Source organism: Onychostoma macrolepis, chromosome 25 (genome assembly GCF_012432095.1).
Source record: "Onychostoma macrolepis isolate SWU-2019 chromosome 25, ASM1243209v1, whole genome shotgun sequence".
NCBI classification, from domain to species: Eukaryota; Metazoa; Chordata; class Actinopteri; order Cypriniformes; family Cyprinidae; genus Onychostoma; species Onychostoma macrolepis.
In genome coordinates, this window is record NC_081179.1 from 19304046 (window position 1) to 19318485 (window position 14440).

The 14440-nt window shown below is 41.2% G+C and overlaps 1 protein-coding gene across 4 annotated transcripts in view; it reads right to left on the reverse strand.

Annotated features, from left to right (window-relative positions):
* Positions 1–970: 970 nt before the first annotated feature.
* Positions 971–14440, reverse strand: part of dusp8a (dual specificity phosphatase 8a) — a 43996-nt gene continuing 30526 nt past the window's right edge. For 3 of the 4 annotated variants that reach the window (XM_058767013.1, XM_058767015.1, XM_058767014.1), the window contains exons 4-7: positions 5355–5521; positions 5080–5239; positions 4705–4828; positions 971–4431 (exon numbers count right to left, since the gene is read on the reverse strand). In XM_058767013.1, the coding sequence (XP_058622996.1) occupies positions 3378–4431; positions 4705–4828; positions 5080–5239; positions 5355–5521 (1505 nt within the window). In that variant the 3' untranslated portion in view covers positions 971–3377. Of the gene's footprint in view, positions 4432–4704; positions 4829–5079; positions 5240–5354; positions 5522–9224; positions 10643–14440 lie in introns of those variants that run through there. The other variant, XM_058767016.1, reaches the window with a different exon arrangement.

Here is a 14440-nt window from a genome sequence, read left to right on the forward strand (position 1 = left end):
GGTTCAGATGGTGTCAAGCGTGTGTGGCGGCAACCAGGTGAGGAGTACAAAGACAAATGTGTCTTGCCAACAGTCAAGCATGGTGGTGGGAGTGTCATGGTCTGGGGCTGCATGAGTGCTGCCGGCACTGGGGAGCTACAGTTCTTTGAGGAAACCATGAATGCCAACATGTACTGTGACATACTGAAGCAGAGAACGATCCCCTCCCTTCGGAGACTGGGCCGCAGGGCAGTATTCCAATATGATAACGACACCAGTGTCTCCAAATATGTGAGGGTGTACTCACTTCTGTTTTATATATATATATATATATATATATATATATATAAAATTTATGCATGTATGTATGTATATATATATATATATATATATATATATATATATGATATACATAGATACATATGTATGTATGTGTATAGTATTTATACATGATATATGTATGGCAGAAATGGGCTTCCATAACATTCTGATGAACTCCTTTTTCATTATTTTTTTCTCTGATTCAATAAATCTTTATCTTTTTATCATTTGCATAGAGCGTCATCAGAAAAGCTTAGAGGTGGTAATGCCTACAAACTTCATGCACTTTACCTCATTTCCAATCGATCGAAGATTGTTCTTGCCACGAGATAAAAATACATAAAACAGGTAATTATGAATTTTTGTCACATTTTTTTACTCACATTCTGAGTTTATATTGCAATTCTGATTTTTGTTTTTTCAGAATTCAGAAAAAAAATGCAAAATCGTGAGATATAAACTCAGAATTGCAAGAAAAGAATTGAGATAAAAAGTCACAATTACCCTTTTTTTATCCCGTGGCGGAAACAACATTACTAGAATGTTAGAGAATTATTTACAATATGCAAAAATAAGTGAAATGTCGATAATTCATAAACAGAATTTAGAATTTCTGACCTTGCACAACTATGCTACTACAAAAAAATCAAAGGAAAAGAAATCACAAAACTTTCATATTTTGTAATGTTTGTATTTTGTTTCATCATCACAAAATGGGTACATGGGGAGGAACAAGCCTTTCAAAAGAACCTGAGGTATTTTGCGTCAAGCAGCCTAATGTATCAAGATTTTCTCTTTAAAAAATTCCCTATATCAATTAGTTTTGTTGATACGATGCTATTCACACAAAATAGAATAATAATAATAATAATAATAATAATAATAATAATGTTGCCAACTATTTAACAATTTCAGCAAAAAAGGACAGCCTGCATCTTTTTATTACATGTTTTAAATAATGATAACAATGTCTTTAAAATTATAGTACAAGGAAGGAAAAGGAAATACAGGTAATGTCTCACACAAGGAAAAAAACTTACAGCAGCACAAATACAAGATTTGCCATACAGAAAAGCTAACTGAAAAATACAGACATAAATAAATTGCTGAACTATCTCCCATGGAGAGGGCAATCCCATTCACATTTGCACACACACATCCTTTCTGTGTTATATTTAACCTTTGGAGCATCTAAAGATTCTGAGAGAAACAGAGAGGATGAAGGGAAAAGGGGAGTGAAGGAGAGAAAGAGTAGATAAATTGGTTCTAAAGAGAGATGAAGAAAAGGGATAAATAGAGAAAGCTCAGACATGTAACTGACTCATTAAAAGCTCCCCTGAGAAGAAAGCAAGCAGAATGTATTGTCACCATAGTGCAGATTCTGTTCTTATCAGTTACTGGTCTTTCATATAAAGTTTATGATCCAGTAAAACTACTTGATCAGCAGACATAACTGTCAGACCATCAGCCAGGTTCAAATGCATGTAGTTGTGTATCCTTTTTTTGTTGATGAAAAGGTTGGGGTTTATCTCCTCTCCAAGACGCCAGTTTATAAGAGCATCTGCAAAGGGTCCTTCTGTCAGTCATTCACAACATCCATCCACACATCCTCCCACAATCAGACCCAAACAAACAATAAATAAAGTCATAAATATGCAGAACAAATGGGGGACACAGACAACCCCCTTTAGAGCCCCTGTCATTTTTTCCCCTTCATTTCGTCTTGTGTGCTTGTTAATACAAAAATCTAATTCTTGAAAATCAAAATGAGTCACTACTCATTTTACAATGCTGGGGTATCATACATATTTTTTCTAGATTACTCTAGAATATTCATGCTGGATTAAAGTCTTTAATAATTCAAGCCAGCAGGCTGGAGAGACAAACAAAAGCCATACCAAATGCTTTAGTTTGTGACACACTGCAGGACATCAATGGTTACACATGATTTTTTTGTAAAGCGCTGTGGTACCCTTTTAATGAGAACGTTCTAAAACTTCCCTCTTAAAGCAACAGAAAGTGCATTTAAACATCAGATAATTCCTGGTAATAACTGCACTCCCTTATAAAGAAAAAGGAGGACAAAAAACGAAGTAAAAACACATATTGCTTGTAGTTGCGTATCAGTTTTGCAAGTGTATTTTTGTAAATATCACAGAAAAAGAGAGATCAACACTGAAAAAGGAGGAAAAATAAAAACTCCACAATCTTTATATTATTTCTCATTACCAGAATGAACCAGTAGAATAAATTAAAACTGTTACTAATAAAATGACCCAAAAAAACAAAAAAAAAAACTTTAAAACGTCCATTGAAATCACTGTGTATAGTTCATATACTATTTGTTTGTAAGGAAAACAGCAGCCTTGACGCATGCTTAGTGAGAGGACCGTGGGTTGCACAACAGTTCGCGCATCACCACTTGGGCACAGGAGGGGAAGGACAAGACCCTGAAATCTGGGTAACAAAAGAATGACAGAGAACATTATGGGAAAACGCCCACAATGCGTTTCCTTCATGACATGCCTGGTTCCTCCTCCAGGATTCCGTGAATGCTGGGATACAGGAGCAGGGTGGACAAGAGCACTGCACAAAGAGGCCTTCATTCAGCCAGTAAAAGCATGTACCACCAAGGCTTAGTTTGTGCTGACTCCTTGTGCTGTGGCGGTGTAATGTCCAGGGCGGCATAATAAAAGAAACAAGTGTGAGTATAACAGCCATGCTTGATTCTCAATACACCAAAAGGCTGGTAAAGCTTTTATGAGGAATAGGGTGGTCTGTTTCTAGAGTGAGGAAACGAGGGATTCTGCCACTGCAGTCTCAGTTCGTTGTCATCTGGGGATGGCTATGGCTTAAAAACAGTAGAAAGACAAAGAAAAGTCAATCTGCGTCCGGTTCCACCGGCTTAAAAAGACAAAAAATAAAAGTCCCATTTCTGAGAACTAGTCATTATTGACAAGTCTGTGAGCTAATATGAATGTTCCACAGTCTTGCCAGGCCCACTCTTAGTCATCCTTGCTCGTAAGTGGCGCCTGTCCGTCTGTGCGTTAAAGTCCCCAGGGGCTGTGCAGGTGATGTCAGGATACTTCAATGATTTCCATGCTTCCAGAGAAGCTGGACTGTTTGCTGATCTTTCCCAGTTCCTCCCTTGAACGTGTCTCCGATATGCCGTCTTCAAACTCCATCTGACAGCTGCGCCGCTTGTACTGCTTATCGGCAGCACTGGAAGTGGGAGCGTCCTCGTGCCAGCTGCCTCTCGAGTCCCGTGGCTCCCCCACCTTCTCCCGCAGACGCACAGCCTCGCATGGGCCGGGAAGGCTGCTGCATCCTAGTGCAGGAAAGTGTACCGCCCCTCCTCCACCTCCGTTACTGTTCATTGACTCCGAGGTGTAGAACCAAGGGGCTTCGCCTGTTGGCGTAACAGGGGTCGTGGCCTGTACGGTGTCTCTATGCTTGGTCCACATGGGCCCGGTGCCCACAGTGGGAAGGCTGAGCAGCAGGGAGGGCTTCAGATTGTCGTCAAGACTGGGACTTTTGTGTGCAGAGAGTGAGTGTCCGAAGTGCGAGTGCACAGGAGAACTTCCAGCGCTGCTACCATTGTGCTTGTTTTTCCTCCGCGAACGAGGTCGGGCGCTGCTCTCAGGAAAGAGGCCTGGAGATTCAGCTAAACTTGGGCTGACAGGTGAGTACTGGCATACACCATTGGCTTCTCCGGCCTCTGGGCTATCCAGCTTGCAGAGTTTGGGAACATCTTCGGTGTGCGCAGGCGTGAGGCGAGGACAGTGGTTGGGCTCGTAGACCGATTTGATGTCAAGTGAGAAAGAACGTTTGAGCCGGTTGGTGTCTAGGATACGCTCTGCTGACAGATTCAAGCCATTGAAGCCCTGCTGGAGGGAGGTTGGAGAAGGTAGCTTGGTGTCCAATTCTGTGCTGTCCTTCTCAGCCTCCAGACGACCCTTTTCAGGATCACTGGAAGATTCTCCTCTAGGTTCTGACAATTCCTTTAACTGCTCCAACTTCTCCTGACCCGAGGACAGAGCCTTTAGCAATCTCAGACCTTTCTCGAACTCCAGCAGCTGTCCCAGGAAGTTGAAGTTGGGTGATATTGAAGGTCTGCGGTCCTTCACAAACCTGGAAACACGAGATGAGTAAGAATGATTACCCTAAGGACAAATCCGCATATATGGAAAGGAAGACATCTTCAACACAAAGACGCATCATGTGAGCTTGTATAGGCCTTGAACAAAAATATGTGTTTAGGATGGCCACGACAGATATTGTTTTCAAGTGTTTCTATGTGATCCATTTTACATGTTGCAGGAAATGGATATAAAATTACAGCTAGCAGAAAATGTCTTTCTGAGACTGTGCAATTTAAGCTGCAGGGTGTCTGAGTGAGTTTACCTGTATGCGTCATCTGATGACAAGCCCATTGTCTTCATGATATAAGCGATGGCGATGGTAGCGGACCTGGAGATGCCAGCTAAACAATGGACAATGACTCGACAGTTGGAAACCTTGGCTTTGTCTGAAAGGGAGAAGGGAAAAACATGAGCAAACACAAAACATGCAAGACAACCAAATACCTCTTCAGTGATAAGCCAGAAAAAGATATATAATTTCAGCAAATATGCTTTGAGGATCAAATTTGTTCTTCCTGATACCATCACAGGTGGTGCTACTCAGTTTTCATGCTAACATGAAGTTCACTTGAAGAAAATCAATCAGCCAAGGGAAACTAAATCAACTCTTTTCCTATTGTCACAAGTTGGTTCTTACCAATAAACTCGTTGGTTTTGTCTAGCCATGGCAGGAGTTTTTCACAGTAGTTGTCATTGACAGGAATGCGCATGAAATGGCTTTCGGAGATGAACTCTGGCTTTGGGCAGGTGTTGCTTGCATTTAACACATATGTGATGCCGTTTTGAGCCATTAGATCCTGAGAGTGCAAAGAGCCAAGGTATGAATTATGCAATGTGACTACTCCAGTTTTGGAAGTTGTAACAAATGAAAAGTTTCTAACATTCCAAGACCTCAGTTACAGTCAGCTGTACCTTGTTGAGCACATCTTTTTGGGAGCCCAGGTAAAGATGGGGCAGGATTCGTGTGGGACCAACGTTTGCCACAGGCAGACATGGCTGAGACAAACTCATAGGCAGAGTGGCCACTGGCTTGCCTTCACACAGGCCTGGGAAACAGGATGAGAATGCTGCAAAACCACCTAATGAAACAGAGAACGAGAGAGAAGGTGTTAGGAAACAAAATGACCCCTTACCTATGTGATAGAAGAAAGACAAGACAAACAATAATGCTGGATTTGGCGACTGTCAACATTGCCATTGTTGTAACATAAGTCGTTATGTAAGGGATGCAACTCAAAATCTCTCAAGTAGGACAAAGAACGTAAAGAGCAACCTATAATAATAAGAGGCATATTTCAAGTCAAAACCTTTCATACTAACAAAAGACATGCTGATGTCACACATCATTTGTCAAAATCTAAGCAAGAGAGGATTCAGATGTTATGAACAATATTATGCCAATCTAGGTCAGTGCATGTACAAACACAGCAGTCAAGTAAGCAAAGGCCAGTTGGCCTAAAGAAGGATTCTGTTTCTTTAAGAGGCGGGTGGTTCATTTTGGCATTCGTCTGCTGGAGCTCCTTTTCCTGGATGACCTAATATCCTCAACTGAACAATTGCATCAGGCTTAGAGAATGAGGGTGGTCACAGGTGCAGACCAAGCCCTTGATTCATAGCTCTAGGGCGATGGGCGTCTGGACAGTGATGTACACATGTACAAATGCAAGGTAAAAATCTGCAAATGCATTTACGTTCATCTATAAGCAGCTGAACTAGAATGCATTCGTGTAACAGGGAAAGATGGAAAAGCGGAATGAAAGAAATTAAAGTCCTCATTGAGCTGTGCAATGCTGCCAGAAAGCGTGAGCCCCGGCAGATGGGTTTAGACCTTAATCGCAGATGAGCTCCATGAGAATCTGGGACATGGTAACCCTGGGAGCGTGCACACACAGCAGTCAACTAGGGAGCCATGAAATAATTTCATCCCGGCCAAGAAACAGTGCAATAGTCCAAACAAAAGTGACTGTGTTAAACAGATCTGGGTGGGAAGGAGGAGTTAAAATGAACAAGTCAATAAAATGAGTCATGGCAAACAAAGAGTGAGGTGATAAGAAGGTTTACAACAAAGAAAAACGTCAGCCACGCTCAACATTATTGCATGATTTCATTCAGAGTCTATAAATGGGTGACAAATCATGCATCAATTAACCGTGAACTTTAAAAGCCACCTGCTTTGCCCTAACTGACAATAAGGAACACCTGTCCCTCTTATCCATGTGCAAATCACCATCTAAACAACTATTGTTTGTTTGGGGGTGCCTGGTTCTTTAAGAGCTTGAGCGACAACCTGTCTGTTTCCTGCTATTAATGGCAACGGCTGGTACAATGACATCATCTCTCAGCACAGAAGACTGAGAGGTGATTTGCATGTCACTCAAGCAGAACCAACGGGCCCCTGGTGCCTCCCTCCATACGCTCTCGAAAGCAGTGGTAGATGAATGACTGCCGAGCAAATGTTCTACGACCCCCATACTGGTTCAAATACACCCTTCCCCCCCAAACCACACACAAATACGTTCAAACACATTGATACAACATCAAATCCTGGATGTCTGTTCCCCATCCCCCAACTGTAACTCCCCTCACCAGCCCAGTGACATAACTGCCTAAAAAAGGGTTGGTCATTATGTCAACACTGTCAGCAATGCCCAAGTAAGACTACAAATTTTGCCTGGTTAAGGCTTGTTAGAACCGGCTTCCTTTCCCACATCTCTCAAATGCATTACTTTTGCCAAAACAGGGAAGCAGTGTTGACCTCCCATCCTCTTCCTTGAACTCAAAGGTCAAGGATTTCAAAGGGCATCTGGGTCTGTGAAAGCAAGACCACAGCTCAAAAGGCAAGTCGACAAGATCTCCTTTGGAAGGGATCTTTCACACCCTCAAAGATCTGGAAAATTGTACTGCTTCAAAGATCTACAGGGGTGCTTTATATAGCTTCCTTGAAAAAAACAAAAATGTGTTACTGGACCACAGCAACACAAACAGGAACACTTACAGCACCACATTGTTGAAAAGCCAAGAGAGGAAATACTTGAGTGAGGTCATCAGCTATCATTTCTAACTGGGCGGTGGTGGTGACAGTTAGGATTACAAGGAAACCATAAGCTTCCGTATCAGTCTTAACATCTTGCTAATGTTGAATCAACTATTGAATACTTTTACTTCTTACACAGAAATATGAACAATCATTTGCACCTTAAGCAGACAAGTTAAAGAAGTGTTTCAAATACACATTTAAAACAAATTGTTGTTCTCACTAGAGCATGTAGAACTCTCCGAATCGAATAAATATACATATGCACAATGCACAGACACACACAACTGACTTAGGCAACATTAGTCGCTTTTATAGTCTCCAGTTATGTAAGAGGGCAGTGGTGACGTTTCTCAAAACCACTAGGCATATGAGTGCAAGTGTGTTTTCAGCAAGAAAAGTGTGCCAGGGTCAATCTCACGCTGGACGAAAAGGCAATGTGCCACTCGCATACTTCCTCTATGTTTTTTTTCTCTCTCTCCAAAGCTTACATAACCTCCATTCACCATCCAACTTTCTCTGACGTGCCTCAGACCTCAGTTCTTCTCAAAAGTGCAGTAACCTCTCTCGAACAGAGGAACAGTTACATCATGGAAGAATTTATCTGGAATTGCAGGGTGAATAGCTTATACAGAGACTACAATGCTCAGGTCACCACGTACTTGTGTGATACTTACCTAAATTCAACTGCAGCTGCAATACCATGTCCCCCTACTGTGCAACAAAGCAGACAAGGTAATAAGGTTACATTTTTCGGATGTGGCCATGAACTATCGAGCCGCATTTGTGTTTTATAACACAGAGTGCACAGTTCATTAACTCCACCCTTTGATATCAGTTCATTGTCCTGCGGCACCTGACCTCCATCTTTTAGGAGCCCCTCAGTTTTTCATCTTTTCAGCTGAGCTCTATAGCCACTCTCACAGAGGCTTCCATTCAAGGCTCTACATCCAGCAGCATTGATGGGCCCCTGAATGAAACTAATGCACATCAACACACACGCACACACATACGAGTCTCCAGATGCAGAAGACATGACGCCATTGAGGAGCAGCCCCCATCTGTCCCCATCTCTGCACGCACACACACACTTATTAGCATCTCAATAAAGGCCCAATGACATCATTGCACACATGCATGCTGCACAATGAGGAACACAAAAAACAGCAGGGGGTTGGTGGCTACCTCATCACTCCCGGCGCTTTGTGTCATGCTTGACAGATTAGAAGTGTTAAACCCCAGGACCTTGTATCATCGAATCATTAACTGTTGGCGCTATTACAATTATTGCATTTCTGCCCTAAAGCCATTACGAAAACATAGACGTCACTGCAATAAAAGTAAATTGCTTGGCAAAGTCCAACTGTTTAACTTGTACTTGGTGACATCAGTAGAATGCACACGTAACTCAAATATACACTTGCATGTGTGCATAATGTTGTGAACCATGAACACACACAAAGCAACTGCATTAATAAATATACTCAAATCAAATAAATCCTATGCACGTCCATTTAATTTTCTACTCTTCTAGGAGATAATCGTAGGGAGCATTGCTAACGCTTTAACATAAATTTAGGTTAAAGAAAGACACTGAAAAAAGAATTCTAACATCAGCCAAATATTTGGGACTACAGAGAAGAAAGAGGAAGATGATGAAACATATCGCATAAGCTCGAACCAACACGTGTTTGACAGGTACAGATGGGAAAGCACCATCGGTCCAGGTGACAACAGATGCTACACACCTCTTAGCTTGCGTTCTTTCCTCATCTTGCGGACTCTGATTTTGAGCCTCATGTCTGTTCGCTGGATCCCTGACCAGAAGCAGTTCTCCGGAGGGGATATGACCACGTCTAGGGGCATCCGCACCAACCAGTCCAAACCGCAGTCCAAGAACTATACGTCCGAAAGGTACTGGGTACCAAAAAAAGGTAAAATCCTAAAAAACACTTAGGAGGGAAACTCCACAGGAAAGCAGCAACAACTGCGTCCCCCCTCACAGAAACGAGGGCAGAAGAAGTGTGTGGTCTTTCCTCAGGAGCGCCACAGATCCTTCCTCGATCTCATTCTGTGTGGCAACAACTGAAAGTGGAGCTCGCTATTGTTGTACAGCCTCCGTTCAAGTCTTTCCCCGCCTCTCTCTCTCTCTCTCTGTGTGTGTGACCTTAGAGTGAATGAGCTCATTTGCCGTGAGCATAGTCTGCCCTGTCTCTCTCCTCTCTCGCTTACTTTCACTCTGTCTCTCCCCCCCCGTCTTTCCTCTCTCTCTCACTCTTACTGTGTGTGAGCTGAATCTGGCTTATGAGTAAGGCATGCAACCACATTCCTTACTCACCGAGCAAATATGCAGCCACCTTAGGGGCCCACTCAATGTTTTTCTGAAAATGAAAAAATATAACACCCTCAACTGTTTCAGACTGCAAGCACACACATAATATATGTACACAGATGCGTTTGATCTTCTCTTTTCACACTTCTCCTAAATGCGTTCAATTTACAATAACAAAGCGCAATTTGTAAATTTTAAAATCAATTAAATAAAAACTAAAACGTATGCATCTTATGTGCATCTGCAATTATAATTATTCTACCGAGAATGCATTTTCCATCTGAATTTTACATGATCAACCACTTTCCTGATGTATTTGAGGGCATGGGCCTTTTCTGATCTTTCGATCTAATATTATCTAAAGCATGCAGCTTTTGTTTCTGCTCTGATAGCTGCAAAACTATGCCGAAAGTTTGGGTTAGAATCAGGAATGGTAAGAGAACATTGTGCTTTTAAAATTTTTTTCACATTCAAACCAAACTTACGTTTTCAGCCAGCAAAGTTTAAATCCCATCTGGCTAGCGCGGTTCAACAACACGTCCTGTTATGTTTAAGAATTAGGTCAGTAGGCAGAAAGGAGGCGGCCTTTTGTGCCTGTTTGAACGCATTTGACTGAATGCAATCTGGTTGAATGCGTTTTTGACTACCTCTGGAAGTGGTCAAAAGTGGACAATCTTAAAGCATTGCTGATCCTGTTTAAACCTGTATTTAATGCCGTTCACTTGTGATCAGATCGACAAATACGCATCTTAAAGGGTTGGATGGAAACCGGGAGGCAGTCCCATTGACTGCCAACTAAATAACACTGTCAAGGCCCAGAAAAGTATGAAATACATCGTCAAAATAGTCCATCTGCCATCACTGGTTCAGTCTGAATTTTATGAAGCGATGAGAACACTTTTTGTGCGCAAAGAAAACAAAATATCGACTTTATTCAACTTTTTCTTCTCCTCCGTGACACTTCCTGCAAGCGTGTTCATGAGTTCACAAGCAGCGCCTTCCGGGTTCTCTGTCTGTACGCTGGCTTCTACGTTAGCAGGTCACGCCGGCGTGTTTCATCTGTATGCATGCGGCGTGACCTGCTAACGTAGAGGCCAGCGATATTTTGTTTTCTTTGCGCACAAAAAGTGTTCTCGTTGCTTCATAAAATTCAGATTGAACCACTGATGGCAGATGGACTATTTTGACGATATATTTCATACTTTTCTGGACCTCGACAGTGATAATTACTTGGCATTCAATGGAACAGTCACAAGCCTCCTGGTTTTCATCCAAAATATCTTAAATTGTGTTCCGAAGATGAACGAAGCTTTTACGGGTTTGGAACGACATGGGGGTAAGTGATTAATGACAAAATTTTCATTTTGGGGTGGAGTAACCCTTTAATACCAGGTGTAAATGACCTAAAATGTCCCGGTAGTACAAGCCATATAACGTCGCACTAACAAAACGAAGGTCATGAGTTCTATTTCCAATAAATGGACATACTAAATGCATGACAAACACGTCAACACTTAAAAGTCTAACACATCTGTCCATCCATGTGCTGTAAGAGCACACCAGCCTAAACATGCTAAAATTGCTGGTAGCAGAGAGAGCATTCCAGGAAGTAGTTACAATGAGTGTTCTAAAGTGCATTACTGCATGTTGCAAACACATTTTGGTTTAGTCAGATGCAATATAAGCACATAAAGCATTCCTGCTGAAAAAGACCTAGTCTAGTCTGGTTGATGCTGGTTAGTTCTCATTCACTACTTTGTGAATGTTTACTGCATGCATCAAGAGTAAACATCTCAATGGCTGAGTATGATGATTGTAAAGGTGCAGTAGGGAGAAGCTGTATCAGAATACAACACATTACACCGCAGGATCATCTATCAGGTGAAGCAGAGGAACCACATCATTCATGCAGTTTGGCTGCAATTCCACAAGCCTATATGTGCAGATTATGTGAGTGTTGCCACACTATATCGAATGCATTTCTACAGCACTTTTGGGATCTAACAGAGGATGGTGTGTGCACAGAAGAGGAATTTTTGTGCGAATGCGTGTGTGGAGTAGGAGGAGGTTAGCGCTGATAGCACTTGTTGTCAGAGCACCAGTGACATGCGATATGCGGATACATCAGTCCATGATGTAATGCTTACAGGGCCCCAGCTGTCATGCCTGAGGTGTGAGGTAGCCTCCAGTTGAGCACAACGCCAGCTCCAATCACTCAACACTCACATGTGTGCATCAGTCTAAGTGTGTCCAAATCCCCTTGTCTGTGATAAAACAGCGTGAAATTTCTCTGGAGTTTGACATACATATCACATAAATGGATCCCAATGGGGCATCTCTCATTTACACTCACGATATGGGGCGAAGGAGCTAGAATTCTCACTGCATGATTAAGCTTCTAGATGTCTTATGTATACAAGCCATAAGTGAAGTCATGATGAAGTCATGGAAAGAAAGTAACACAACACGTGCATGTAGACATTACATGCTTTGCATGTGTAGCTATATCGTTTTACCGCCAACAAAACAGCAGATACATGCCATACTGCAATAAATGTGTCTTTACCCCTGGGCTGAACAATTAATCATAATAAAACAGAAATTGCGATATGACTTGGTGTGATTATCAAATCGTTGCAATTTTATTGAATAAGTATATGTGTTGTGTGTTTCAGAGGGAAGCACTGAGTTTGGGAACGCAACATGCGCCAACCATCTTCCTACTGTTGTAATGAGAAGCGCTTATCAACAAATGAGAAGCTTCAATTTAAGCTTTAAGCTCCTGCAATCTTCCAAGATAAGCTGGTTTAACGCTTGTGTGACATTAAATTATGAAGTAAATATTATAAATAGTAGTTAATAGCATTGTACTAAGCAAAGCAAACTTGGGTTTTTTATTTTTAAACGTATTTTAAACACATTTTGCTTTTTTCACATTTCAGTTTTCTTCCCCAAATCATTCAGCCCCAGGTGTACTGCTCTATTTTTAATATCATTAAATCATCATCATCCTTTGTAGCACCCACCTGTTGACGTGCTTTAATCAGACACACATGGCCGCAGCAAACGTGCTATTTTAATTTTAAGTGTCGACTCGGACATATCCCAGCCGTTAGACAGCAGCCCACAACATTTTCAGACGTAGGACTTTCCACACACGTGATGGTGACACATTTAAATACCACTAATCTGGCTAACTTACACTCTTAAAGAGTAAAAGGCTCCAAAAGGGGTTTTTCGCAATGATACCATAGAAAAAAACATTTTTGGTTACCAAAAGAACTTTTTTTTTTCTCTCTCTCTCTAAAGAACCTTTCCCTGTACGGAACCTTTTTGTAGAATGGAAAGGTTCCATGGACATTAAAAGTTCTTCATGGAACCATTGATGCCAATGAAGAACATTTACTTTTAAGAATTTAGGAAATAGTATAGTTAAGTGATCAAAACCAGTTGCGGATTTGAACCCAACAAAGGGTGCTCCATGAACTGTGTTCTTGAGAAAGACCGTTCCCAGATTGCTTGTTCCTGTATTGTGTGTACCGTAAATCACTTTTTCCTCTTCCAACTTCACACCACTAGTTTTATTGTAAAGTTGAATATCGTCTTACAAGAGGATATGGCTTTTGGTCGGTGATATTGCTGTGACTCAATGTTTCTATCAATACCTCCAAATATCCCAAACCATGCTGAGCTAAGAGGTGATAAAACAGCATTGCTTGACTCTTATATTAGTTTTCATTTAACAGTGCCAATCCTGTTAAACACTATTAATGCTAAAAAGACTATGATCTAGATCTCGCATAGTTCAGAAAAGACTTGAGGCTTCTAAGTGGCTCAACAGGATGCCGTCACTCAGTACTGGGCTGAAACCCAGTGTACAGGTCAAAGGTCAAGTTCATTAATCAAGGTCTGCCATGTTTAAGCTATGTTACCGACAGCTGAAGGACCCGGTTTTAACCAGTTTTAACACTTTTGGAGGCCAGTTACATCAGATTTGAATGGAGATGTTTTGCAAGGATGTGTTTATAGCCAAAAGCTTAAAACAAACTTATGTGATTCATACAAGTGGATGATGACATTTATGGGATTAAACAAGAAACTTGTTCACTTGTCACTGCGAGTTGTGAAAAGACAAGGCGTCCTGAGAAGATTATTGACCAACTGTTGCACTCCTTCCTTTTTCGTAAGCTTAACATTAATGCTGCAATGGCAGAAGTTCAAATGTAGAGGGAAAAAGAGAATTCAATGGAGAACCCTGTAATAAAACTGCAGTTGGAGTCAGTTATGAAATATTAAATAAATATTACTACTATAGCTGCAAATTTCATTTGGAGCAGTCATGTAGTTCTTTCTTTTTCTTTAATCACATTGTGCTGTTGATGATTTGAACATATGTTTTGTTTGTGAATAAAATGGATTAGTTGAGTTTGAACTGAGACCTGCAAAAACGATTTGCTTTAAATTTTTAATTTGCACCAATGGTCCTGATATATGGGAAAACATGCATTAAACCACACCTCTGTATTATATTTATATTTTACCACATGTCATGCATCATCTATTCCAATGTTGTCCATTCTTTCCTTACTCAAGAAGTAGGTGTGATTGAGAAACTAGGGTTGATCTATTAAT